We start from the raw sequence: 25,020 nt of genomic DNA, 5'->3' as shown, positions 1-25,020 counted from the left end.
AAAAAAAAAAAAAAAAAAAAAAAAAGAAAAGAAAGAAAACAAACAAAAGATAACATAATAAATATCTTATGACAAATGTGGTGGCATGCTTGTAATCTTAGAACTTTGTGAAACTGAGGCAAAGGGAACATGGGAAATTTAAGGATTTAGTAAGACCTTGTCTCAAAAAAGAAAAACAGGACTTGGGACTTGGGATGAGTAGCTCAGTATGAAGGCACTGGGTTTAATTCCCAGTAACAAAATAAAACAAAACGACCCGAGAATTGTTACATATTTGTTAGACATGTCATACATGTGTTCCTGAAAATTGAATTTAAAATGAATAATTTTCTTTAGGAGAAGTTGGTATTTAAATGGAGTGTTTACAATTTTTAATAATTTTTTTTAACAAAAGAGCAAAGAAATAGTGGTTGGAGATACATGCTACATTGATGTTTTTAGGGGAAAGGATTGAAATTTCAACATATTTGTATGCTGAAAAGGTTCATCCAATATAAAGTAAAAAAGTAGATGATGCTGGCCAGAGGGAAGCGCTCACGTACTCTTAGAGTATGCAAGTAGAGTAGTGTTTTTTTTTTGGTACCGGGGATGGAACTCGGGACCTTAAACTTGCAAGGCAAGCAATGGAACCACGGAACTAAATCCCCAGCCCAGAGAGAAGAGTTTTGGACATACAAGGAAGGATTAACCTTATCTATCCAAGAGACATATTACTCTTGTCTGTCCCCTTTTATAAAGTGCTAACAATATAGTATACAGTGGACCCTTGACTCACAAACTCAGTTTATTCCAAGGACTGGTTGTAATTCAAGTTAGTCATTTGAAGGCTCAGGCTCCTCTACAGAGCCTTCAAAGTCTCTCTCCTATACACAGGCAAATCTCAGTGTCCTTAGAGGGACACTGGCCCAGTTTCTCAACCCCACACAGGAAAGGATGCTGTAATGTTCCTTTCAGAACTCTTTAAGGGTTAAATCTGTATCTGAGACAATCTGGAAGCACAAATGGCCGGCTTTTGGGTCGTGCCTCAAGAGTTCGGTTGAAGTTAAAACTAAAATTCTGGTTGAAACCCAAGTTGTGTATATGTCTGCTCAGTTGTCACTCGGGGCTCCACTGTACCTCACTTTAGAATGAAGTGCTGGAGATTGAATCCAGGGCTTCATAGATGCTAGGTGGGCACTCTCCCAGCAGGCTACATCCCAACCCAAATTTTGACAGTATATTTTGTTGTAAGAATAACATCCAGGTCAAGATAGAGAACATCTTCATCTCCTGAGAAAGTTCCCTTCTGTCTCTTTGAAGTTAATTTCATTGCCTTCCCCACCCAGACACTATTTCTGACTTCTCTTACCATAGATTAGATTTGCCTATTACAGAGCTTCATGTAAGTGATTTATAGTTAGGACTATTTGTATTGATTGCTTCTGTTCAGCATGGTTGTTTTGAAGTTGATCCATTTTGATGTGTGGGTCAGTACTTTTCACTTTTCATTGCTGAGTGATATTCCATCACATGTTTTTTGTGTATATGTTTGTTTTATTGAGGCAGGGTCTCACTATGTAGTTCAGGCTGACCTCATACTTGGGGCAGTCTTCCTGCCTCAGCCTCAGGAGTGCTGGGATTACAGGCATGCACCACCATGCTCTGCAATTCATCCTATGTATATAGTGTAAATTCTGTTGACAGACTGGGATCTAGTATTTGATTACAATGAATGAAACTACTGTGAATATTCTTAAATAAGTCCTTGTATGGATTTGAGTAACTAACTAGCAATTGAATTTGCGTCTGTTAGGACAGATTTATTATGCTTAACTTTCAAAACCACTAATCATCCAAAATGAAAAATTTAACAATTTTATATTTCCACCAGTGGTATTATGACAATGGTGTTCCACATTCCTGAAAATGTTTGACATTTTAAGTTGTATTGTAATCATTCTAATGAGTGTATAGCTGTATTTTGTTGTGGTCTAATTTGCATTTCTTCCCTGGATAATAATGTTGTAATTGGTCATTTACTTTTATTTATTCATTCATTCATTTATTTATTTATTTATTTATTTTTGAGACAGTGAGACTGGAACTCACTGTGTAGCCCAGGCTGGTCTCAAACTTGCAGCGATCCTCCTGTCTCTGCCTCCCGAGTGCTGGGATTACACGCCCAGACTTATGTTTACTTATTTGCGGAGTTACTCAACCCTTTCCCAAAGTGGCTCTATTGTACTTTTCCATCAGCAGTGCCTGTAGTTCCTTCTTTCTTGTTAATGCTCGTTACTGTTCCCAGCCCTCTCTGAGAAGCTCTCTGTGCTTGTCAGGGCACATCTCCCACTCTCAGGCAGGCTTGCAACTCTGCCACAGGCTTCTCTTCTGCTTGTGCAGCAGAGGGGAGAAGCTCAGGCCTTCTGAAAGTCTTTTCAGAGCAGGCCCAGCCCTGGGCACATTTGCTCAACCTTTGAGAGTCTCAGGAATTCAGAAATTTCCAGTCCCTGATATCTCATTCCCCACTTCCCTACTTCTCCATTTTTTGTTTGTTCGTTTTTTAGACAGGGTCTCACTGTGTAGCCCCAGCTGGCCTTGAACTCAAAGTGATCCTCCTGCCTCAGCCTCCTGAGAGCTGGGATTACAGGGATTACAGGCCTGTGTCACATCCTTTTTTGTTTGTTTAGCTTGTTTGCTGCAAGTGCTTCAAGCAGCTGAGGTGTTACACAACTGCACCTGGTTGTTTTTGACATATACCTCCGAGGGGAAAGACTCTTTAACACTGGGTAAGTTTAAGTCAGGTCAAATGATGGGAGGCTAGGATTTTCAGTGAATTGCCAGTCAGCTGAAATAATAGCAGTTCTCTGAAAATGGGGCTTTGAAAGAGCTCCAGCCCTGTTCTCACCTCTCCATTGGGCGCTGAGCTCTGAATTCTCCTCTGTTTCAGGGTTGTTCCTCTGCAGGGTTACTTTTGAGTTGGGCATCGAGGGATGGGAGGAGAATAAGAGACAGTGCCACAAAGCTTGCTGCTCTTAATGAAATTTGTATAGCCTTTTATTTTTATTTTCTCCTGATTTGGAGTTTTCTGTGATTGAATTATATAAAAACAAGAAGTCCATTTTCCAACCCAAACATATTAAAATTATGTTAATACTTAAACAAACTGTGCAAAAAAGATAATGAGACAAATATGTACATTCATAGGACAGCATATTAGGCCAGATTCCTGCAGAGGGAACTTCCAGCATGATCTCATTTATCTGTGAGGCAACAGAGCAACCCTTTTTGAAAAAAAAAAATTATAACAGTACATATTTGCAGTGCATGATTTATAATCATTGTACACATTCATTTACTTTTTCAGCATGACCAGCCCTCTGTTTTCTTTGTGGTTTCCTTCCATCCTCATATCTGGAATCAGACAAGTTTCTGTAGCCTCCTCCTCCTTTTCCTCTCATATTGGGTTTAAACAGACTTTTGGAAATGGAAACCATGAAATCAACTGTTCCTTAAAAGAAATCTGTTATCAGAGATAACCTCCAAGGGGACTGCTCCTGGTTGTCTGAGACTTGTCCATTTAAGATGTAAACCCTCTTACCTCCTGTTCTTGTTGGAGCAGAACTCTCTGCCATCTTTTAGGAATTAGTGCTCCTCAGATTGCTGCAAGCTGTTGATTAATGTTTAGAGTGTGGAAAAGGAACATTAAAAAAAAAACAGTGCTCTAGTTGCTTTTTATGGAAAAGAGGATTTTTGGAAGTCTTTACTCTGCCAACCCCAATGGTGTCAACTAACTGTTTTTTTGGTTTTGGTACTGGGGATTGAACTCGGGTCTTTGCGCTTAGTGAGGCATGTGATGGAACCACTGAGATAAATTCCTGGCCCTTACCTAATTGTTTTTTAAACAATTTTTTTCCCCCTGAGACGCTCCTCCCTTCAGTTTAGGCTGGCTTTGAATTCAGTATGTAGCTCACACTGGCCTTGAATTCCCAGTGATCCCCCTGCCTCAGCCTCCCAAGTGTTGGGATTTTAGGTGTGCACCACCATGCCCGTTATATGGTATATATGTGTGTGTGTGTGTGTGTGTGTGTGTGTGTGTGTGTATATACACATATATATATATATATATGTATATATATATATACACTCACACACATACCTTCTATGGTCATTGTATATTACCAAAACCAGGAAATTAATTTTAGTATAATACCATTAAGTTGACTATAGGCCTTGTCACCAGCTTTTGTGTACACTTTTTTAACTTCAGTAGTGGTGGTGGTGTACAATTCTATAAAATTTTATCATGTTCAGATTTGTATAATTATTATCACCATCAGGTGCCAAACTGGTTATCACAAAGAAACTCCTTCCTATTACAGTGGACCCTCAGGTTACAACTGGCCTGACATAGGCACAACTTGGGTTAATTAGCTTAATGGAATATTCATCTGCCTTTTGTTATCTGTAGCGTGTACCCAGGTAATCATCCAGATCTCAGCTGTATTGACTTACAACCAACTTGAGTTACAACTAGATTGTGTTCGTAAGTCAAGTGTTCCCTGTTGTTCTTCATAGTCATGTTTTCCCCTAAACCTTAATACCTGGCGTCAATCTGTTCCCTGTCATTGTCGTTTTGTTGTCTGAGAGTATATGTTAAGTTGAATCATACAATATCTAACCTGTAGATAAGGCACCTCCCCAGCACAGTGACTTTGAGATCTGTCCAAATTGTGTGCATCATTGTTCATTCCTCTTTATTGCCAAGAAGTAATCTGTTACATGTGTGTACTATAAGCTGATTACCTAATCATTTGGGTTGTTTGCAGTTTTTTTGTTATTAAACATCGATTTGTTGCGAATGTTTATGTGCAAGTTTCTATGTGAAGTTATTTTCGTTTGTCGAGGATAAGTTTCTGGTTCCTTATATTTGTGCCTGTTTTATCACTAATGAAAGAGGATGTTGATTGTGTATTTAGGGAAAAGTGTTCAGCTCTGTGCTAGAGCCTGTGCTGTGTGTGTGCAAGGCCCTGAGTTTGATCCCTAGCAACAACAATGGATTGTGCATTTGTCTTTCTTTGGATTTTCTCATTTAAAAATCTAAAATTTTTTTCCACATTATAAATAGTTTTTTTTTTTTTTAACTTTATTTTGTTGTTTGCTTTTTTTGAGACAAGGTTGCAGTATGTCGTTCAGGCTGGTGCTTGCTTGGCAGCACATATACTAGAATTGTAGTTCAGGCTGGTCTTGGGCTCACTATGTAGTTTTGTAAGAAATAACTAAACTATGTCACATTCCCACAAGTAATGTGGCAAGCAGCATTCACATTATTATTTACTTAACAAGAAAGAATATAAAAACAATTTTGTATCTGTTTTTTATTGAAGTGATTTTTGTCATTTTGTAGTTATTTTTCTAGCTATTTTTGTAATTTTTTTAATGTACAGTTTTGTTTTTTCCAATTTTTATTTTTATTAGTGCATGTTTGTACTACACAATGATCATATTCCTTGTAGGGAGTTGGTATATGTATGCAACATATCTTAATTGTTTTTTTATCCCCTCTCTCCCCTTCCCCATCTCTTGGTCCCTTCCCATTTGTAAAATATCTATCTCCCTATTTCCTATTATCTATCTTTAATTTTGTTATTTATATTTTAGGTTTCTTATATAAGAAAAACCATGAGATATTTAAACTTATATGTCTGATTTATTTCACTTAACATGTTCTCAAGGTTCTTTGATTTTCCTACAGATGATTCAAGTTTATTCCTTCTTTTTTTCCTTTGGTACTGGGGATCGAATTGGAACCTTGAGCTTGTGAGGCAGGCAGCAGAACCACTGAGCTAATCCCCAGCCCCTCAAGTTTATCCTTTATGGCAGAGTAGTACTCTATTGTGTGTAAACACTACCTTTTTAAAATCCACTCATCTGTTGACAGAAACAAAGTCTGCTTCCAAGATTAAGCTATTGTGGATTGTGCTGCTATAAGCATGAGTGTGCATGTATCACTGTTATATGAGGTCTTTAACTCATTTGGGAAGTGTTAAATACAACTGAGTATAATTTCTATTTTTAGGGTTTTTTTTGAGCAGTCTTCATACTGATTCCCATAATAGTTGTACTAGTTTACATTTCCACCAAGGGAATGTTCCTTTTCCCCTACAGCATCACCAGCATTTATTATTTGATTTCTTGATGATTGCCATTTTTTTCTAAAGTGGATGGAATCTTAATGTTTTCATTTGTATTTCTCTAATGGCCAGAGATGTTCAACATTTTTCCGTGTGTTTATTAGTGATTTTATACTTCTTTTTCTGAGAACTGACTGTTTACTTCAGTTGCTTGTTTTTTGATTTTGTGTTTTATTTTTGGTGTGTGGGGGGGTCTGATCTTTTGAGGTTTTCAGTATATTTTATATGTTAGTCTTCCAAGAAATAGCTGGCAAAAATTTGTGTCCTGCTATGCTACTGAATCTGTAGGTTGTCTCTTCACTCTGATAGTTGTTTCATTTGTTGTGCAGAAGCTTTTTAATTGGTAAGATCCCCATTTGTTAATTCTCAGTGTTATTTCTTGTGCAATTGGGGTTGTGTCAGAATGTCCCTGTCTGTGTCTTCAAGAGTGTTACCTATTTTATCTTTCAACAGATTGTTGTGTTTTAATATTTAGATATTTGAGATCCATTTTTATTTTATTTTAGTATATGCTGAGAGATAGGGATCTCTGTTTAATCTGCATGTAGATAGTAAGTTTTTCCAACATCATTTGATAAATAGAACTGTCTTCCTCCCGTTTATTTTGTCAAAGATCAGAATCAAAGATCACAAACTGAATGTGCCTTCAGTTGATTCTGTATCCTTTATTCTGTTCCATTGATCTACAGGTCCATTTAAAAATTTTCTCTAATACTGTGAGAAATGCTATATTGTAAATGTATTTTGATTGAGATTTCATTAAAACTGTTAAGTCAGATTTGAAAGTATGACCATTTTGACAATATAGGTTCTGCCTGTCCATAAACAGGTGATATCTTATCTTTTCTTTTTCTTTTTTTTTTTGAGACAAGGTCTCACTATGTAGTTGGGCTGGCCTTGAACTCATGTAGTTCAAGCAGGCTTTGAACTCATGGTGTTACTTTCCCCTCAGCCTCCCAAGTCTGGGATTACAGGTGTATGCTATCACACACCTGGCTTTCCTTCCCCCTTCCCCTCTTCTCCTTTTCCCCCTTGTCCCATTGCCCCCTTCACTTCTCTTTTCTTTTCTCTTCTTTTTCTTTTTACCAAAGAGTAATGTGTTTATTTCACTTAAAGTCTTAAAAAGACTTTTTTGGTGGTTTGCCATATATAATGTATTGTTAAGAAAGTTTTCATTAAAAAGAAAAGTAAGCCAGGTGTGGTGGCTCACGCCTGTAATCCCAGCACTACAGAGGCTGAGGCAGGAGGATCGCTGTGAGTACGACACCGGCCTGGGCTACATAGTGAGTTCCATATCAGTCTTAACTACATAGTGAGACCCTGTCTCAAATACCACCCCCAAAAAATGAAAAAGAAAAGAAAGAAAAGCATGAAAAAATAGACCAAGATGTCAAGGTTTTATTTACAAAGCTTTTTTGTTGTATAGAAAGTAAAAATGCTGTTACAGTCTCAGTGTAACTGTAGTCACATATGGTTGACTCACCAACCACAGCTGTTTACATTAGCAAGGGTCTTACACAAAAGCCTAACAATGCTTACAGTTTTGTTGTGGGCAAAGTCCCCAAGCTGGGTGGTGGATTACCAAGAAGGACTAAATGGAGGAAGGTGGAATGTCACACGAATTAATTTTTGGCTCTTTGGGTGGGTGGGTTCCTGGGGTTTGTATCACAGATACCTTTTTTTTTTTTTTAAACAACTTCCAAATCCTTGAGCATCCAACCAATACTGAGCAATTCTGTTTTTGCAGGTTATTTGGGGTCTTTTTTAAAAAATAAGCTTATTGGTACATTTGAGGTGTATAATATGGTGACATTCATCACTGGGAAATTTGTACCTTTACAGGATATATCTTGGTGCTTGTTTTTTTTTAATCCATTTCCCTGCCCTCTCTTCAACCCTTCCACCCCTCCCTATATTTGGGGTCTTAATGTTTTCCTTCCTTCCTTCTTTTCACCTTTTCTGCTTTCTTCTTTGTCCTCATCCTCCTCATCCTCCTCATCTCTTTATCAATTTACTCATCATATCCACATTGTTCTCCCTTATTGACTTCAACTTCATCTCCTTCTACATCTTCATCGTTTTCTTCATCGAAGTTTCCTCCCTACCACCCTCAACTTCCTGGGCCTCCTCATTTTCTCCTTCTTCATCCTTCTCTTCATCTACACCATCCACCTCCGCATCTGACTCCTGGTGGTCCAGGTAGTTTAGTTGGGGCAAGAGCATGAAGATAGATAAACGTCTCCCTGTAGGGTGGGTTGGTGACGTCACAGTTAAACCGATCCAGGCTTTTCAGACGATCCAGTTCTTTCCAAGGTTCCACGGTGCTGATATCTTTGTTTATTTCCACTTAAGTTTAAATGTGTGAGATTTGGAAGTTTTTCTGCTAACATGTCCAGACCTCCAAAGATTCTACTGTCCCTGAACTCAAGCTCTTTCAATTTAGGTAGCTTGAGAAGCTTTGAAACGGAAATCAAGCATACATTTATTAAACTGAGGGACTCTAAATTCACAAATTCAGCTGTTAAGCCCTCAATTTTTCCATCATTTGATTTGCAATTGTTCAAGACAAGTCGTCGAACAGCTGCCGGGGTCCGGTTCCTCAGCTCCAGGTAGATAGATCTCTTTTTCATCTTCAAACTTAACTTTCCGGGGCGGGGGCGGAGAGGGAAGAAGCGCCCTGGCCTGCGCGGCGGGGGCCGTCAGAAGGGCTCTGCTCTGGGCAGCGTGCGGCATGCAGGAGGGACTAGGGAGCAGTGTACCCTGAGCCACATTACTGGAGGGATCCTCGGGGAGAAACCATGGCGGGAAAAGAGCTGGCGTGTAGCGTTGGCCTCACTACTGCCATCCCTGGCCACGGCCCTGTGCTACGCTTAAACCTGGGAGGCGGCACTGGACTCCTGGGCCCGCGATGCCGCTGGGCTTGGCGACTGCAGCCTATCTTTTCCATTTTTTATGTCTTCCCCAATCTCCTTCTTCAGAATACTGTAGCTTTTATTGTAGAGGCCTTTTACTTCCTTGGTTAGGTTAATTCCTAAATATTTAATTTATTTGATGCTATCGTGGGCAGTACTGATTTTCTAATTTTTTTTCTCAGCGCTTTTATTATTGGTGTATGAGAATGCTATTGATTTTTGTGTGTTGACTTTGTATCCTACTCTGCTGCTGAATTTGGTTAGTAATTCTAGTAGTCTTGTGGGATTTTTGGCTCGTCTAAGTAGAGGATCATGTCACATGCACGTTATGATAATTTGTCCTTTCCCATACATATCCCTTTTATTTCTATCTCTTGCTTGATTGCTCTGGCTAATGTTTTAAGATCTGTACTGAACAGTAGTGATAGTGATAGTGGACATCCTTTTCTCTGCTTAGCTTTAGGGCCTGTGTATTTGTGAGCTGCCTCACTCCAGGCTGTGGCAGCCAGCTAAGCTGAGGTGTGTCCTTGCTCACATTGGTAGATGGAGAAGGCAACCAGACTTCTTGTCTATGATGGATGTAGGCGGGGGGCAAGGGTTCAGGCAGCCTGCTGTACCCATTGCCAGCGCTTTCAGACCCAGCTGTATCTGAGTGCAACACCAGCTGGCCTGCCTTCTCACTGCTTAGAGTATGCCCGGTGTCCTTCCTGATCCAGCAGAAACTTCTCCGTGTTTCTGTGTCTACCCTGCATCCTCTCTGTTGCTGTCTCTTGCGGCTGTTTCTCACCCAGTCACTGTGGGAGGGTTACACTTGAATGCAGAGGTGAATTTTTAGTTGTTCTGAGTCTCAGTGTTAAATTGTCAACTACTTCCTGAAAAGCACCTGATAAGCACCCTCTGGCAATACAGCAGGCACTGTAGTGGGTTCCCTCTCCCTTTTTGACTGATGTGTGCAAAACCCCTTACTGCTTTTGCAGTTCACATCAGGGCTCCTCTGGCTGGTGCTGTCAGCTGGGGTTGTATTTCTTCCTGGAGCTCCCACCCAAGGCATTACCTTGTTTGTGCCTGTGGAGACAGGTTCTCCTTCCCCAGAGCTGGGGTCAGCTTCCAGATGGCCTAATTCTTTTCTCTGAATTAAGGTTCATTTTTCCAACTTCTCTCTAGCTTCTTATTTTCCCATTAGTTCCTTCCCAGTTCCTGGGGATCTACTTTTTTTTCTCTTTGCCAAATTGTTATTTTCCAAGTTCTGTATTACAGTCTCAGGGGCTGAATTTTGATGCTGATCACTACTCTGCCATTTTGATCCTCATTCTCTCTTTTATTTTTTCCCTGTATTTTTTCTTAATAATATATTTTAGTGTAGGCTGGCCTTGAGCTCACTATGTAGGCTGGTGATCCTCCTGCTTTAGTCTCCTGAGTGCTGGGATTACAGGTGTACACCACCATGCCTGGCTTGGTCCTCATTCTTAATAATATATTTTAAAAACCTCTGTCAAAGGAGCCACCCATCCTCTGTGGAGGAAAGATAGCCTCTTCTAGAAATTGTGTTAGAAAAACTGGATTTCATCCTGCCAAAGATTAAAATTAGACCCTTATTTTTCACCATGCACTAAACTAAAATTGAAGTGGACTAAAAAATCTAAATATTAAAACAGAAACACTAAACTTGCAGGAAGGTAAGTTAGGTAGAACTCTTGAAGACGCTGGCATAGGAAAAGACTTTATGAACAAATCCTCAGTAGCACGGGAACTAGCAGAAAGAATCAACAACTGGGATCTCATCTTATTAAAAAGCTTCTGCACTGCAAAAGAAACCATCAACAGAACTAAGAGACAACCCACAATATGGGAAAAAAGTTTTGCCAGCTGTTCCTCAAAGGTCTACTATCTAGAATATATAAAGAACTAAAAAAAAAAAAAAATCAGAGCTCCCCCAAATAAAAAGACCTGATTCAAAAATGGGCATCTGAAATGAACAGATAATTCTCAAACAAGTAAAAGTATCAAATAAATATATGAAAAAAAGTTCAACATCACTGGTCATTTGAGAGATGCAGATGAAAACAACACTGAGATTCCATCTCACCCTAGATTGAATGGCTGCAATGAAGAAATCAGTCAAGGGCCAGGGGCCTGGAATTTAGCTCAGTGGTGCCGCTGCCTGCCATCCCCAGTACCAAAAAGCAAAGCAAAGCAATCAACCAATAACAAATGCTGGCAAGGTTGTGGGGAGAAAGGAAACCACCTCCATTGTTGGTGGGAGTGCAGATTGGTACGACCACTGTGGAAATCAATACGGAGATACCTCAAAAAACTAGGACTAGAGGTTCCATTTGACCCAGTTATTCCTCTGCTAGGTATCTTTCCAAAAGAATTAAAAGAATCACACCACAGAGATATATGCATATCCATATTTGTAGAGGCACAGATTGTCATAGCTAAAACTTGGAAACAGCCCAATTTCCCATCAACTGGAGACTAGACAAAGAAGATGTGGTTTTTCTATAAAATGCAGTCCTACTGAGCCATAAACAGGGAGAAACTAGAGACATTTATAGCTAAATGGATGCATGTTGAGGCCATACTTTTTTTTTTTTGGTACCAGTGATTGAACTTGGTTTCCTTGTGCTTCAAGGCAGGCGGTGGCGCTACTAGCTAAATCCCTGGCCCTTGAGCCCATACTCTTCAGTGAAATAAATAGGACACGTGTAAATACTGAATAGTTTTCTCTGTGCAAAAGTGTAAAGAAGGTTCAAACTGTATATTGATAATGTGAAATAGGAAGAAAAGGGCTAAAGGAGTAGGAGAAGTGGGAAGGGTATGGGAAAGGAAAGAAGGGAAAAGAAAAAAATATGAGAAAAGGAGAAAATGGAAACAAAGTCTTTGTAAATAGGGAAGGGTGGAGTGGGTAAAGGGAGAGAGTGGGTAGGGAAAAAATAAGAACCAAGACCTGTCATGTAAAGGTACAAGATCCCAATGATGAGTGTAACTGTACTATATACCTAAAATGTACCAATAAACTTAATGAAAACAAAAACAGCAATAAAGTCTTTGTTTTAAATTTGAGCCCCTCAGTCCCAGTAGATTCCTGTTTTTTGTATAAATATGTTTTTGTCCATATATATATATCTAGAAAAGCTATTCTGGGACTTAAGGCTAGGAATGTAATTCAGCTTGCTTACCTTTTTCCCCGCACTTCTTTGACTGTAGAAACTCGATGCCCAGAGATGTTTTGTTGTTTGCTCATCTAAACCAGCTACCTCAGGCACTGAGACTCAGTTGCAAATTATTTGACTCTTACGTACTTTTTTTAGCTCTTAGAGTTAATTCTTTGGTTTATCTTTGTTCTCCTCTTTGCATAAATTTCAAGTGTGTTATACTAAACTATATAGGAGATGATTCAAAGATATTCAAGGATGGACTTCTTAAATATGAAGTGTCACACCCTGGGGAGATAGCTCGGTAGTAGAGCTTTCACCTGGTTTGTGCAAGGCCCTGGCTCCAATCTCCAGAAGTGGTGGTGGTGGTGGGGAAATGTAGTGTCACTATCAAATTCCTTTACACCAAGAGGGCACAATTAGAACTGGAGGGGTTGATGTAGGGGAGTAGGATTTTTTTTTTTTTTTTTGAGACAGGGTCTCCCTATGTAGTTGAGACTGACCTGGAACTCACTATGTAGCCCATGCTGGTCTCAAACTCACAGCAATCCTCCTACCTTAGCCTCCTGAGTGCTGGGATTACTGGCGTGCGCCACCACACCTGGCTAGGATATTTTTTAGAATTGTGATGGAAATCTCACTTTAATTCTGGTGGTGGTTAAATATGACTCAATATTGAACTAGATTCTTAAAAAAAAAAAAGAGTGAATGAAAAGGAAAATAAAGGAGTGAATGGAAAGATAAAGGAATACAGCCCTTCCCCTTATTTTTTCTTGTTTTGAGGGAGGATCTTGCTAAATTGCTAAATTGCCCAGGAGCATGAACTTGGGATCTTCCTAACTCATCCTTCCAGAGTGCTGAGTTTAGACTTTTATTAGAGAATTAGTTAATCATGTTTATTTACTTTTTAAAATCATGCATATATGTAGAATTTGTTGTTTGTAGAATAATTTTTAGTCTTTTTTGTTTTGTTTTTGTTTTGTTTTTTGAGATAGGGTCTCTCTATGTAGTTCAGGCTGGCCTAAACTCACTGTGTAGCCCAGGCTGGCCTTGGACTCATGGCCATCCTCCTGCTTCGGCCTCTGGAGTGCTGGGATTACAGGTATGTGCCACCATGCCTGGCTTTAGTCCCCCCCCCCTTTTTTACTAGAAAAAGAATATTGAAATTTACACGCTGTTGAATATTATGCAAAAAAATAACATGATAGTGTGGTGGCACATGCCTACAATCTTAGCATTTGGGAGGCTGAGGCAGAAGGATTGCCAGGAGTTGAAAGCCAGCATGGGCTACATAGTGAGTTCAAGTCCAATCTACTCTAAAAAAGGGAGACCCTGCCAAAAAAACAAACACAACCCCACATGATCTGGTTTCTTTGTTATATTTCATCCAATTTAAAAATCACTTTTTTTTAGCTGGGCGTGGTGGTGCATGCCTATAATCCCAGCACTCAGTAGGCTGAGGCAGGAGGATCACTGTGAGTTCGAGATCAGCCTGGGCTATATAGTGAGTTCCAGGTCTGTCTCAACTACATAGTGAGATCCTATCTCAAAAAACAAAACAAAACAAAACAAACAAACAAAAAAAAAGTCACCTTTTTTAGCTGGACATTGTAGTGGGTGCCTGTAATCCTAGCACTCAAAGGCTGAGGCAGGAAGGTGTGTGTATTCGAGGCCATCCTGAACTACATAGTGAGCCTGGGCTACATAGTAGGTTGATAGCGAGTATCGTAAACTACATAGTGAGACTCTGTTTCAAAAACCAAACCAAAGCAGGTGTGGTGGTGCATGCCTATATCACGGTGAGTTCAAGGCCAGCCTCAGCTATGTAGTGAGTTCAAGATCAGCCTGAATTGCTGTCTCCAAAAACAAAACAATAGGTGCTGGGCATGTAGCTCAGCAGTGTGTGGTGTCTGCCAGGCAAGCTCCAGTCCCTGAAAAAAAAAGACCTTTTTTTCTAAATGGCTACATATTCTGTCTAAAATATTGCCTTGCATATAATATGGAAATAAAAGGTTTAATAAACTAGTATGTTTTTTTCAAGATGAAATATAGCTATTTATCTTGAAATTTGCGTGAATTTTACATTTTAATTTAGTTTGAGAAGTATTTCTAACTTGCTTGTATTTTATATTTTTTTTTTAGTGAAAATGTTCTCTTTGGAATGGGAAATCCTCTTCTTGACATCTCTGCTGTAGTGGACAAAGATTTCCTGGATAAGTGAGTATTAAACTCTCCATATGTACAATACAAAACTTCTATCTGAAGAAGAACTGATGAGAACTGTAGAAACCAATTTACCATATAATACCTTCTGCTGGAGGAAAACTCAGGAAATTTAAATCTCTTACTAGCAAATACGCTATCATTATTTATTGAGGAATTGGCCACAATTTTGCCTGGGAAACTTGACATATTTTATTCATTCCTATTGCTGCTTTTCCCTTAAAACATTATTATTATGTTTGGGCTGCCAGTGAGTGAATGCAGGGCTGTGGCAAGTACTCAGTGACAGCTCCACCCCTTATTTATTAATTTAAAAGAGGAAGTACTGTACATATGATTTACCTAATGACTAAATTCCTAAAATTTTGAATTACTATTAATGAACTGCATCTGTAATACAACTGTAACATGGTGGCACAAGAAAGAAAGATGATTAGAATGGTCAGGAAATATACAGAAGCCAAGAGCCTTGGCAAACACTTACAATCCTAGCTACTCAGGAGGCTGAGGCCAGAGGGCTACAAATTTGGGATCATTTTGTGTAACTTAGATGCTGTCTCAAAAAAAAAAAACCTATTATTTCAAAGCTATGAATTTCCATTATTTCCCTCTTAATAGTAATTTTCAGTATTGTTAACTGAGAAATCAGTTCATTATCTAGTTATCTACATCATTTGATACTTGGAAAAATTAAGTAGTAAAAAGAATTAATAATGAGAAAGTATAATCTGTCTCTTTTTTGCATACCCCAAATTTTGATCCCAGGAACAACTACTTTTTAATGGAAGTAAGTTTTATGTAACATGATCATGTATTGTCATTTTCAAGTATACAATTTAGGGACTGCTAGTGTATTGTACACCTATCATGAAGACATTGAAGACATTTTCATCATGCTACAATGAAAACCCTATTCATAAAAACAGAATCATATTATAAAAATTTGTGATCTGTTAAGTTTATATTGGTTTATTTCTGCTAGCATAATACTTTTGCTGTTCATTTATAGTAGCATTGAAGCAGGACTTAAAGAAAAACAGGTCTTTCCCAGCCTTGGCCAGTCCCCCCATCACTCTTCTCTTCCCTGTAGCTGTAACTCCTTGTTCTAATACAGATAAAATTGACAATTATGTCCTGTAAACAAAGTTTATGACACTCCGTTCTCATATGATTCATAAGACGCTGTCTTTTTTCAAACCAAAGTTCCAAAACTGTCTGCCCTTGTCCTGTTGGGGTAAAATTGCTTGTCACTAGAAAAACCATCCCTTTTGACAAAAACGTATAAAAGCTGGAAGTTCTCTTTGTTCAGTGCTCTTCCTTTGGATAAGAGTCCATTGAGCCAGTGTATACCTTAAACCTGAAATAAAGTCCTCCTGTTTCAGTCCTTGGGTCTTTCTAGTCTCTCAGATTCATGCAGCAGCATGTTTTAGATCTTCATTCCTTTTTGTAGTGTAGTAACATTACCACATTGTATGAATATGCCTCATTCTGTTTCAACATTTATTGGTTGATGGACACTTGGATTCTTTCCATTTTTGTCTAGTGCTGCTTGTTAACATTCAGGAACAAACTTTTTTTGTGGAATCTTATTTCTCTTGGGTGTACCCAGAGGAATGGAATTGCTGGGTCATATGGTCATTCTGCTTTAACTTTTTGAGAAACGAACGGAACTGTTTTCTACAGCAGCTGTCTCACCCTCCTCAGCCTCTGGGATTACAAGTGTGTGCTACCACACCCAGCCCATTTTAAAGTTAGTGCTGTCCTAGTGGATGTGAATTGATATCTCATTATGGTTTTGATTTGCATTTTTCTAATGACCAATAATATTTGCATCTTTTCACCACTTGTGACCATTTGTTTATCTTTGGGAAAATTTCTGTTTTTCTTTGCCCATTTTGTTTGCTTGTTTGTTTTGTAAAGCTCCTGCTAGTTGTTTTCCTAGAATTTGATTATAATTTTTCCTGTTCTAGATCTCTCATTTTCTGTCTCTCAAAACTGTTCTTTTTTTTTTAGATAAGAGTCTTGCTTTGTAGCTCAGGCTGGCCTTGAACTTGCAGCGTCCTCTTCCCTCAGCCTCCCAAGTGCTAGGTAAACAGGTGTGCATCAGCATGCCCAATACTACTCTATTTGTTCTAGGGCGTACCTTTCATTAGCTTCCTAAAATAAACAGTACATAAGTGCATGTATTAGAGGGCTTTTGAATCTTTGTGTATGTCTGATACTCTTAAAATTTTTTCCTGTCACACCTTATTGATTAGTGTAACATTTTCTTTGGGAGTTTTAAGGGCATCCTTCACCCAAGGCGTCTTTCTTACTGATGTCATCAGATTTTTTCCTTGCTGGAGGCTTTTAAGTCTACTTTTTATATTTTGTGTTAGTAAATTATTATTATTATTATGTCACCTTTTATTCTAATGGATGCGATTTTTTCCTCTTGCCTCTCTAACCATTAGAAATTGTTTTGTTTTATTTTTTTTTTAAGATTTCTGTTTCTTACATTATCTCCTGGATTCTTTTTAAAATTGTTTATTGTGGTCTTTTTCCTTTGTGATGGAGACTTTTCTTCAGTTTAGGTAATCTTTGACTATATATTAAGAATAAGACATTGAGAAGCTCATCTCTTTGTAGGAGTAGAAAAAAGTCTAGACAGATATTCTAAATTCTAACTATTGTGGGAGACTGGATTGGCTCACTTTTGGTATTCTGCACAGTTTAAGATTTTGATAACAAACCTGAATCGCCTTTACTAGATTTTACACTTGATCTTAGCTAAAAGGTTGAGAAGCGATGCCTTCACTAGTTTTAAAAAAAGCTTTAATAAAGTTATCTATTGCTGTGCAGCAAATTGCCACTAAGCTTGACTGCTTAAAACACATGTTCCTTATTCCACGGAGTCTTGGGGGGTTGCCAAGAATTTGCGAGTATGGCATAGTTGGCTGGTTCCGGCTCAGGGTCTGTGTTGAGGCTGTGTCACTATATTGGCCAGGGCAGCAGTGATTTGAAGGCTCAACTTTGGCTGAAGGATTTGCTTTCAGACTTATTCTTGTTGTTCAGCCTGGATATCTTAAGAGCTGTTGAACAAGAGTCCTCAGTTCCTCAGCTGGTGAGCCTCAGAGTATCCTGAAGATGTGGTACCTATTTGCCCTCTTGCCAGAGACCAGTATATATGCCCAAATGGAAGCTGCAGGGTTTTTCATAGCCCAATCCTGGAAGCGAGGTAGCATCATTTTTGCTGTATGCTACTGGTCCTGCAGACTAAACCAGGTTAAATGTTAGAGAGTCCTGCACAGCTCAGCGAACATCAGGAGGCACAGATGTTTGGGCCCCATAGGGTAGCCTGTGTAAACAGACACCCTGAGGGCCCTGGGAGCCCCCATTTCTGGTATTCATATCCATGAGTCATCCACTTCCACGTCATAGCTGGGCTGAACTATGTAACCAACAGCAGATAGCAGATATGATGGCTGTGAAATTAAACAGTGGCTTTGACTGAGGGTGCTTTTTCACTCATTTGTATCTTGTCTCTTTCTTTTGGATTGCTCTTATTCATAGTCAGTGTCTAGATGTTTTTTTTTTTTTTTTTTTTTACAAAATCTTGCTATATAACTAGGCTGGCCTCAAACTTGCAGCAGTCCTCCTGCTTTTGCCTCCCAAGTGCTGGGATTATAGGTGTGCACTGCAATACTGGTGGCTACTGTTTTGAGGACATTCAGGCAAGCAATTGAGAGGTACAAGTAGCTAGAGATGGAAAGGCCTCTGACCTGTAATCAGTCAGGAATCGAGACCTAGGAAGAGCAAGGTAAATGGCTGGGTGTGGTGGCTCATGCCTGTCTTCCCAGCACTCTTGGAGGCTGAGGCAGGAAATTCCTGTCCAGCCTAGGCAACTTAGTGATTTAGTGAAATTCTGTATCAAAAAGGATGGGGTGAGGGATGGGGATTTAGCTCAGTGGTTCTGCTGCCTGCCTTGAAAGTGCAAGGTGTCCTGAGTTTGATCCCTGGTACCAAAAGAAATACAGGTTGGGGAGCTGGCTAGGGATACAGCTCAGTGTGAAGGTCCTGGGTTCAATCCCCAGCTCACAAACACAAGATTGCTGATCCCTGAGATGACTGCAGCTCTGCTTGACAGGTTTGTTGTAAATCCGTGAGAGACCTTGAGTCAAACTCACTACGAGATGACTGTTGTTCTTTTAAACTGGTGGGTTTGGGGTGAATTTGTTAACAGAACACTAACAAAGCAAAAAAAAAATTTTTTTTTTCCAATATGGTACATAAACTAACAAAGAAAAAAAAATTTTTTTTTCCAATATGGTACATACTCAAAACCTTATTGGAAGGTTGGTGTGCATGCTTGGGCTTGTTGACGGATGGGACTGAGAAGCCCCTCATAATTAGTTCTTGGCAGCCCTGTCTGTGATTCTGTTCAGCCTTCACAGAAGCCTTCCAGTCTCCTTTGTGGGGGTGGAAGCTTGTTTGTCTTATGCTTAGTTAGAGCTGGCCAGAGAAGAGGCCTGGAGGAACCATAATTAAGTAGGTAGTTGCATCTACCCCTCTTTCTGGTCCCTTAGTTCAGAGCCTCTTTTTGGTTTCTCCTGAGACTAAACCTCTCATTTATTTTAGGAACTTTATGTTGTGGAGGTGAGATGGCAGTTCTCAGACTTTTATATGTGACCTCTGAGGTACTTGGTACCTCTGTGACTAAGACTTAGTGCTTTTTTCTGTAGCTGGGCTACACTTGCTTATCATCTGAAACCTCTCTGTATTGCACCTGAGTTTTTGGTGGTTTTTTTTGTTTAGCCTCCCCCCACCTGTACCGGGAATAGAACTGAGGTCCTTGTGCTTGCCAGGCAGGCACAGTGCCACTGAGCTAAATCCCTGGCCCCTTGAGTTTTAGTTTATACAGCTCTGCTCAGTTATTTTTCCCTATATGCCTTTCTGGAAATTTGTGGAAGCCGCCTCCTTCAACCCCCGTTTTGAGTCAAAGTCTTACAGTGTTGCTCAGGTTATCATCTAACTTCTAAGCTGCACTGAGCTTCCTGCCTCAGCTTCTTGAGTGGCTGAGTTTCTAGGTGTGTACTATTTTTTTCAGTTACCTGCTTGCTTATTAATGCTTACATTACTATTTGATCCTGTAGATGTTCACTGTTTTTGTACTTTTATTATCATTTTTAACAAAGTTTTGGGTGAGAAGATTGTCCTTCTGCCACATTTAAGTGTGTGTGTGTGTATATATATTTCACTATTATATGTATTGCAGCAGGAAGTGTGTAACTACAGACTTACAGTTTGGAACTTGAAGTTAATTTAATTCTCTTTACTTATTTGACCACAGAGGAAATGGGTATGGAGAAGTTAAATATCTCACTTATGATCATACAGTTAACACTGCAAGTTGAAGGTGGAGTCTTTGTCTCCTGACCCTTACTTGTTTTCTCTAAAACATGTATAAACATTGATTGATTGATTGACTGGGAATTGAACACAAGGATACTGTATCAGTAGACTACATCCCCAGCCCATTTAAATTTTTGTTTATATTTTATGGCACTGGGGATTGAACGCGGGGCTTTCACACTGAGCTACATCCCCAGCTCTTTTTTATTTATTTTTTAAAACAGGTCTTGCTAAGTTGCTCTTTTTATTTTTTAATTCTGAGATAGGGTCTTGCTATGTTTCCCAGGCTGGCTTCCAACTTCAGATCCTCCTGACTCTGTCTCCTGAGTAGAGGGGATTATAGGTATGTGCTAACACACCCAGCTGCAAACATTTGTTACCAATTGCATATTAGATTTTGGGGATGCAAAATATGAGTGGGAGTAATTTCTACCTGATGGAGCGTTGCTGGATAAATAAATGGTTAGTTTACCACCTTTCTTTAGCTTAAATCTTTAGTACCTTACTGGCCTCATCCTTTAACTGCTCTTTGACAATTTACATAGTTTATGTGATTTTCATTTTACATTTCTTAAAAGTTTAAATCCATTTCTTTTCAACACTTTTTTTTTTTTTTTTTTTTTTACTTTTTTGAGACAGGGTTTTGCTATATGGTTGGGGTTGCCCTTGGCGATCCTCCTCCTTCGGTCTCTTGAGAGCTGGGATTACAGGTGTGCACTACCACTCCTGGCTATATGATGATTTTATAATTTATCAAATAAGCAATATTTATTTAAAAATCCAAGGCTTTTAAAGATAGTAGTATTATTTGTAATTTCCTTTGGGTTTATTGGCTCTCATTCTTTTCTGCTTTTTAATAATGTCTGAATGAAAGGAAGCATGACATTCTTTTCTGTTTGTAGGTTTGTAATTATATCCATATCATAATCTTGGCAGTATTTCTAAACATTGTGGTGGAGAGAGACAATTGGGAAAGGTTTGTTGATAATTTTGGTGAATTTTTCTTTTGAGGGACACTACTGGGGATTGAACCCAGGGCCTTCACATTGAACTGTATCCCCAGGCCATTTAAAAATTTTTTTATTGAGACAATGTCTCACTTAGTTCCTAAGAAGGTGCCTAGTGTCTTAGTCACTTTCCTGATGCTGGACGTAATACCTGACACTCAAAACTTGTAGGAGAAGAGGTTTTATTTTGGCTCTCAGTTTTAGTCCATGGCTTCAAGGCAGAAACAGCATTGAAAAGGGGCATGGTGGATAAAGAACTGCTTAAGGCATGATATTCAGGAAAAAAGAGTGGAGAGAGGAGCCAGGGAGGGAGATATACCTTTCTAGGTCAATCTCCCCCTCTCCTCAGCACATTGACTATGGGCTCTGAACACATTGCCTTTGTGGGGTCATTCCAGATCTACACCGTAGCACCTAGGCTGAGTTTAAGCCTGGTATCCTCCTGACTCAGCCTCTCAAAGTGCTAGGATTACAAGTTGTGGCACCTTACTTGGTTTCTGTAAGTCCTCTTGACTTGTGAAGTCGGTAGGTCTCCCTACAACTGACCTGTTTCTGGAATAGAGCAATCATTTTTATGGTCCAGTGAGGTGTTTATGTACTCAGTATATAAAGATAAATATATATATATATCTATCTCGTATCTAGTGTATATTCTAATATATCTTCTTACTGTTTGTTCAAAGATTATAAAGTAATGTTCTTTATCTAATAGAAAGAAAAGCAGAATTAAGGTAGTCACTTTTGATGTGTCCAATTTGGCAAAAAGTAAGAACTGAAAATAAGTAAGAACATTTGTGGCAGGAAGTCAGCTATTGGAAAGAATCTTTTCTAGCATATTGAAGAGACAAAGTGGGTGTGTAAGAAATAGGAAATGTGGCACGTATAAATACTTGCAGAACTGTGGCAATGAAGGAAGAGGTATTGTATGTAATAATGGGTAGAACAGAGAGAGAAGGAGAATGTGAGACAGGCTTGCCTTGATTTTTACTGAACCTACATAAATAAGGCAGTTAAGAGCGTTAGCAGCTACTTAAGTCCAGTTTCATTTGCTCCCTGCTGACCCCAGCAGAGGAGGCTGTTTATTTTGGTGAAAAAGAAAGATGTCAGCTCAGAGAAGATGGAGGGACCCGCTCGCTTCAAATCGCCCTCTCACCCTGTCCTAGTGTTACTGGAGGAGGGATCTTGTGGGGCTCCTTTCTAGGTTCTTGGGGTCCCAAACAGAGAGTTGTACCAGACACATGGGAAAGGCAGCAAGGGTGTACATTTATTGAAGGCAGAAAAGAGGTTCGTTCAATAGGGTGAGAGCTGGCTGGTGAGAAGGCTCATGGTAGACCCTGGGCTATGGGGAAAGGAGTTTTTTTGTATCCAAAATTCCTGGGTTGGTTTCCCCCTTGTGCACCTAAGGCATTGGGACATTTGTTGTAGCAAAAAGTCACTTGGCGTCCCTGACGCCAGGTGTAAACTGTCTTCTTGAAAAAAAAAATTGCTTGGCTTCTGGCCAGATGTAGATGAAGAATAAGAAACAGTGTCCATTGATTGGTTGTCTGTGTGTAAATGAAGAGTTGAAAATAACACTGTTCTGATTGGTTTCATTTGGAGTGCTCAGGCACCAGGATTTTGGGTCCTGTGTTCTGCACATGTCATCTCTTTTAGGAACCATCTTGCTCAACCTGTTAGCTGTGGGGTTTTGTGACTTGACACATTCCATTCATTTAGCGTCTACTTAGCCCCAGCCCTTATCCCCTACCTCACAGGTGTGTTAGGGTCTTTTACAGCAGGGGTGACTGGGAGAGGGAATACAGTGGGACAGTAGACAGGTTCAGGCTCGTTTCATCCCTTTCTGGATCCAGCCTCTCCTTCCTTTCCCTGTGGGGCAGCACTGGTACATTCTGTCCATCTGGTCTGAGGAGAGGTAGGGATGGCAGTTTATGTCCCAGGCCTGAGGAAGTTTGGAGAAGCTTCTTTCTTGTTTGTAAAGGGAAAATAGATATTTAACCTTTAAAGTTCATTTTGTCTTGTTAGTTATAAGAGAACCAGGAGAATTTAAGAATGAAAATTGAGAAAGGAGAAATTATCATTAGAAGTGAAAATACTTAGTTTGTTGAAGGGAAAGGAAAACTAAAGTAGTTAAGGAAATACATATTTTTCTCATGGATCTAAATCTTTAAGCATAAAACATTAAGTCTTGATTGGTGTAAGCACATGGAAAATATTTAACATTCACTCTAGAAATGATCAAAGTTATATAATAGTTCATAATTTTAGTGCTGTTAGCTGGATGTGGTGGCACACACCTGTAATCCTAGCACTCAGGAGGCTGAGGCAGGAAGATTGCCACGAGTTTGAGGCCAGGCTGAGCTACTTTTTTTTTTTTTTTTGAGACAGGGTCTCACTATGTAGTTGAGACTGACCTGGAACTCACTATGTAGTCCACGCTGGTCTTGAACTCACAGTGATCCTCCTGCCTCAGCCTCCCGAGTGCTGGGATTACAGGCATGTGCTACCACACCCTGCCAGGCTGAGCTACATTTTGAGATCCTTTTTCAAACAAAACAAAACAAAAATGTCAGTGTCAGGTACTTCCACTAACTTACAACTGAATTGTTTAAAGATGCATTACTTCTATATATGGATCTAGGTAAAAAACATATTTGGAGTGTCAAGTGAGACCCCAAATGTAAGGTTAAAAGCAGAATTGGTCTTGCTTTAAAACTAATTGTAGAAAAAGAAACATACAAAATGAAGGCAGAGATGTCAAGCTTGTTCTTAGTGTCGCATGGATATTTTCAGGCCCAAGGGTAGAGGCAGTGCTGTTTAGCGAAAGTAGCCCTTACACCAGTGTTACCACTGTTTTGCACATAAATTTCAGAATGAGCTTGTTGAGCGCTACAGAAACACTTCCTGGGACTTTGTTTAGAATTATTTGCTTGTTTTTGTTTTTTTCTGGTACCAGGGATTGAACTCGGGTCCTTACACTTGTGAGGCAGGTGACGGCACCACTGATTAAATCCCCAGCCCATAGAATTATATTTATAAATTAGCTTGGAAAAACTGGATCTTTGCCCCATGAGTTTTCATATCTACACCTGTATTTCTCCATTCATTTTAGGTATTCTTTTACACCTTTTGGATATGGATTATAAGGACTGGGGATTTAGCTCAGTGGTGCTGCCACCTGCCTTGCAAGGGCAATGTCTCAAGTTTGATCGCTGGTACCCCGCTCAAACATATATATGGATTATAAAATGATAAGATTTAAAATTTTAAAAATTTAAAATCTTTTTTTTTCAATTATGGGGAACTGAACCCAGGGCCTTTGTACTGAGCTACATCCCCAGCCATTTTTTTATTTTGAGACAGGGTCTTAGTCACTAAATTGCCTTGGCTAGGTTCAAACTCTGATCCTCCTGCCTCAGCCTTCCATTGTTGGGATTTTAGGCATGTGCCACTGTTCCTGGCTTAGATGTACATATTTTATGGTAGTGATCATTGCTGAATTTTTTAGTTTCCAAACTTATAAGGTTTTTTTGGAAGAAATTCAGATTGTCCAGAAGTGACTGACTGGAATGAAATCTGGGGTAAGTTAGTATCTTTGCAGCAGTGCTGTCTACTGAAACATTTATGATAATGGAAATGCGGTATCTGTGTGGTGTCTAACACAGTAACCACTATTCATATTTGGTTTGGAACATTTAAGGCATTGCTAGTGCAACTGATGAAGGAAGTTAACATTTTATTTCATTTAAATTAATTCAGTTTCAAATAGTGTGTAATTCGTAATTATTATACTATACCATGAGGTTTAGGTTTTATTGAAAACTAGGTTTTATTGAAAATTTTACTGTTTTCTCCAAAGATACACATTTTTTGGTTTGGCTTATTCTAGTGATGCTGACAATAATCTTCAAAGACGTATCTTGATTGCCATAACCCTTAATGTTAAAATCCCAAGATATCAAATTCCTAAAGTCCCCAAAATCACTATTTGGAAAGTTTAAAATCCTACCTGTTAAAATCCTGAGAGCTGAAATCTTGAAAACTTCAATTTCCATTGAAAAAAAAGGACCGTGTAAGACAGGTAGAAAGCCAAACTATGGGGAAGGGATTAATGTATTTTTGGTTGTATGGACAGTTGAATCTTGTTAGGTTGAGTAAATGC

The 25,020-nt window shown here is 39.2% G+C and overlaps 1 protein-coding gene and 1 pseudogene across 1 annotated transcript in view; one reads left to right on the top strand and one right to left on the bottom strand.

Moving 5' to 3' along the window:
• Adk (adenosine kinase) overlaps window positions 1–25,020 on the top strand; it is a 449,321-nt gene that overhangs the window by 6,463 nt on the left and 417,838 nt on the right. The window contains exon 2 of the mRNA XM_033766515.1: window positions 14,383–14,457. Coding sequence (XP_033622406.1) covers window positions 14,383–14,457 — 75 coding nt within the window. The remainder of the gene's footprint in view (window positions 1–14,382; window positions 14,458–25,020) is intronic.
• Window positions 8,081–9,117, bottom strand: LOC117287063 (annotated as a pseudogene).

The sequence above is a fragment of the Fukomys damarensis genome, unplaced genomic scaffold (genome assembly GCF_012274545.1).
Source record: "Fukomys damarensis isolate Sample0158 unplaced genomic scaffold, DMR_v1.0_HiC HiC_scaffold_20, whole genome shotgun sequence".
NCBI lineage: Eukaryota > Metazoa > Chordata > Mammalia > Rodentia > Bathyergidae > Fukomys > Fukomys damarensis.
This window is presented reverse-complemented; position numbering and strand designations above follow the sequence as displayed.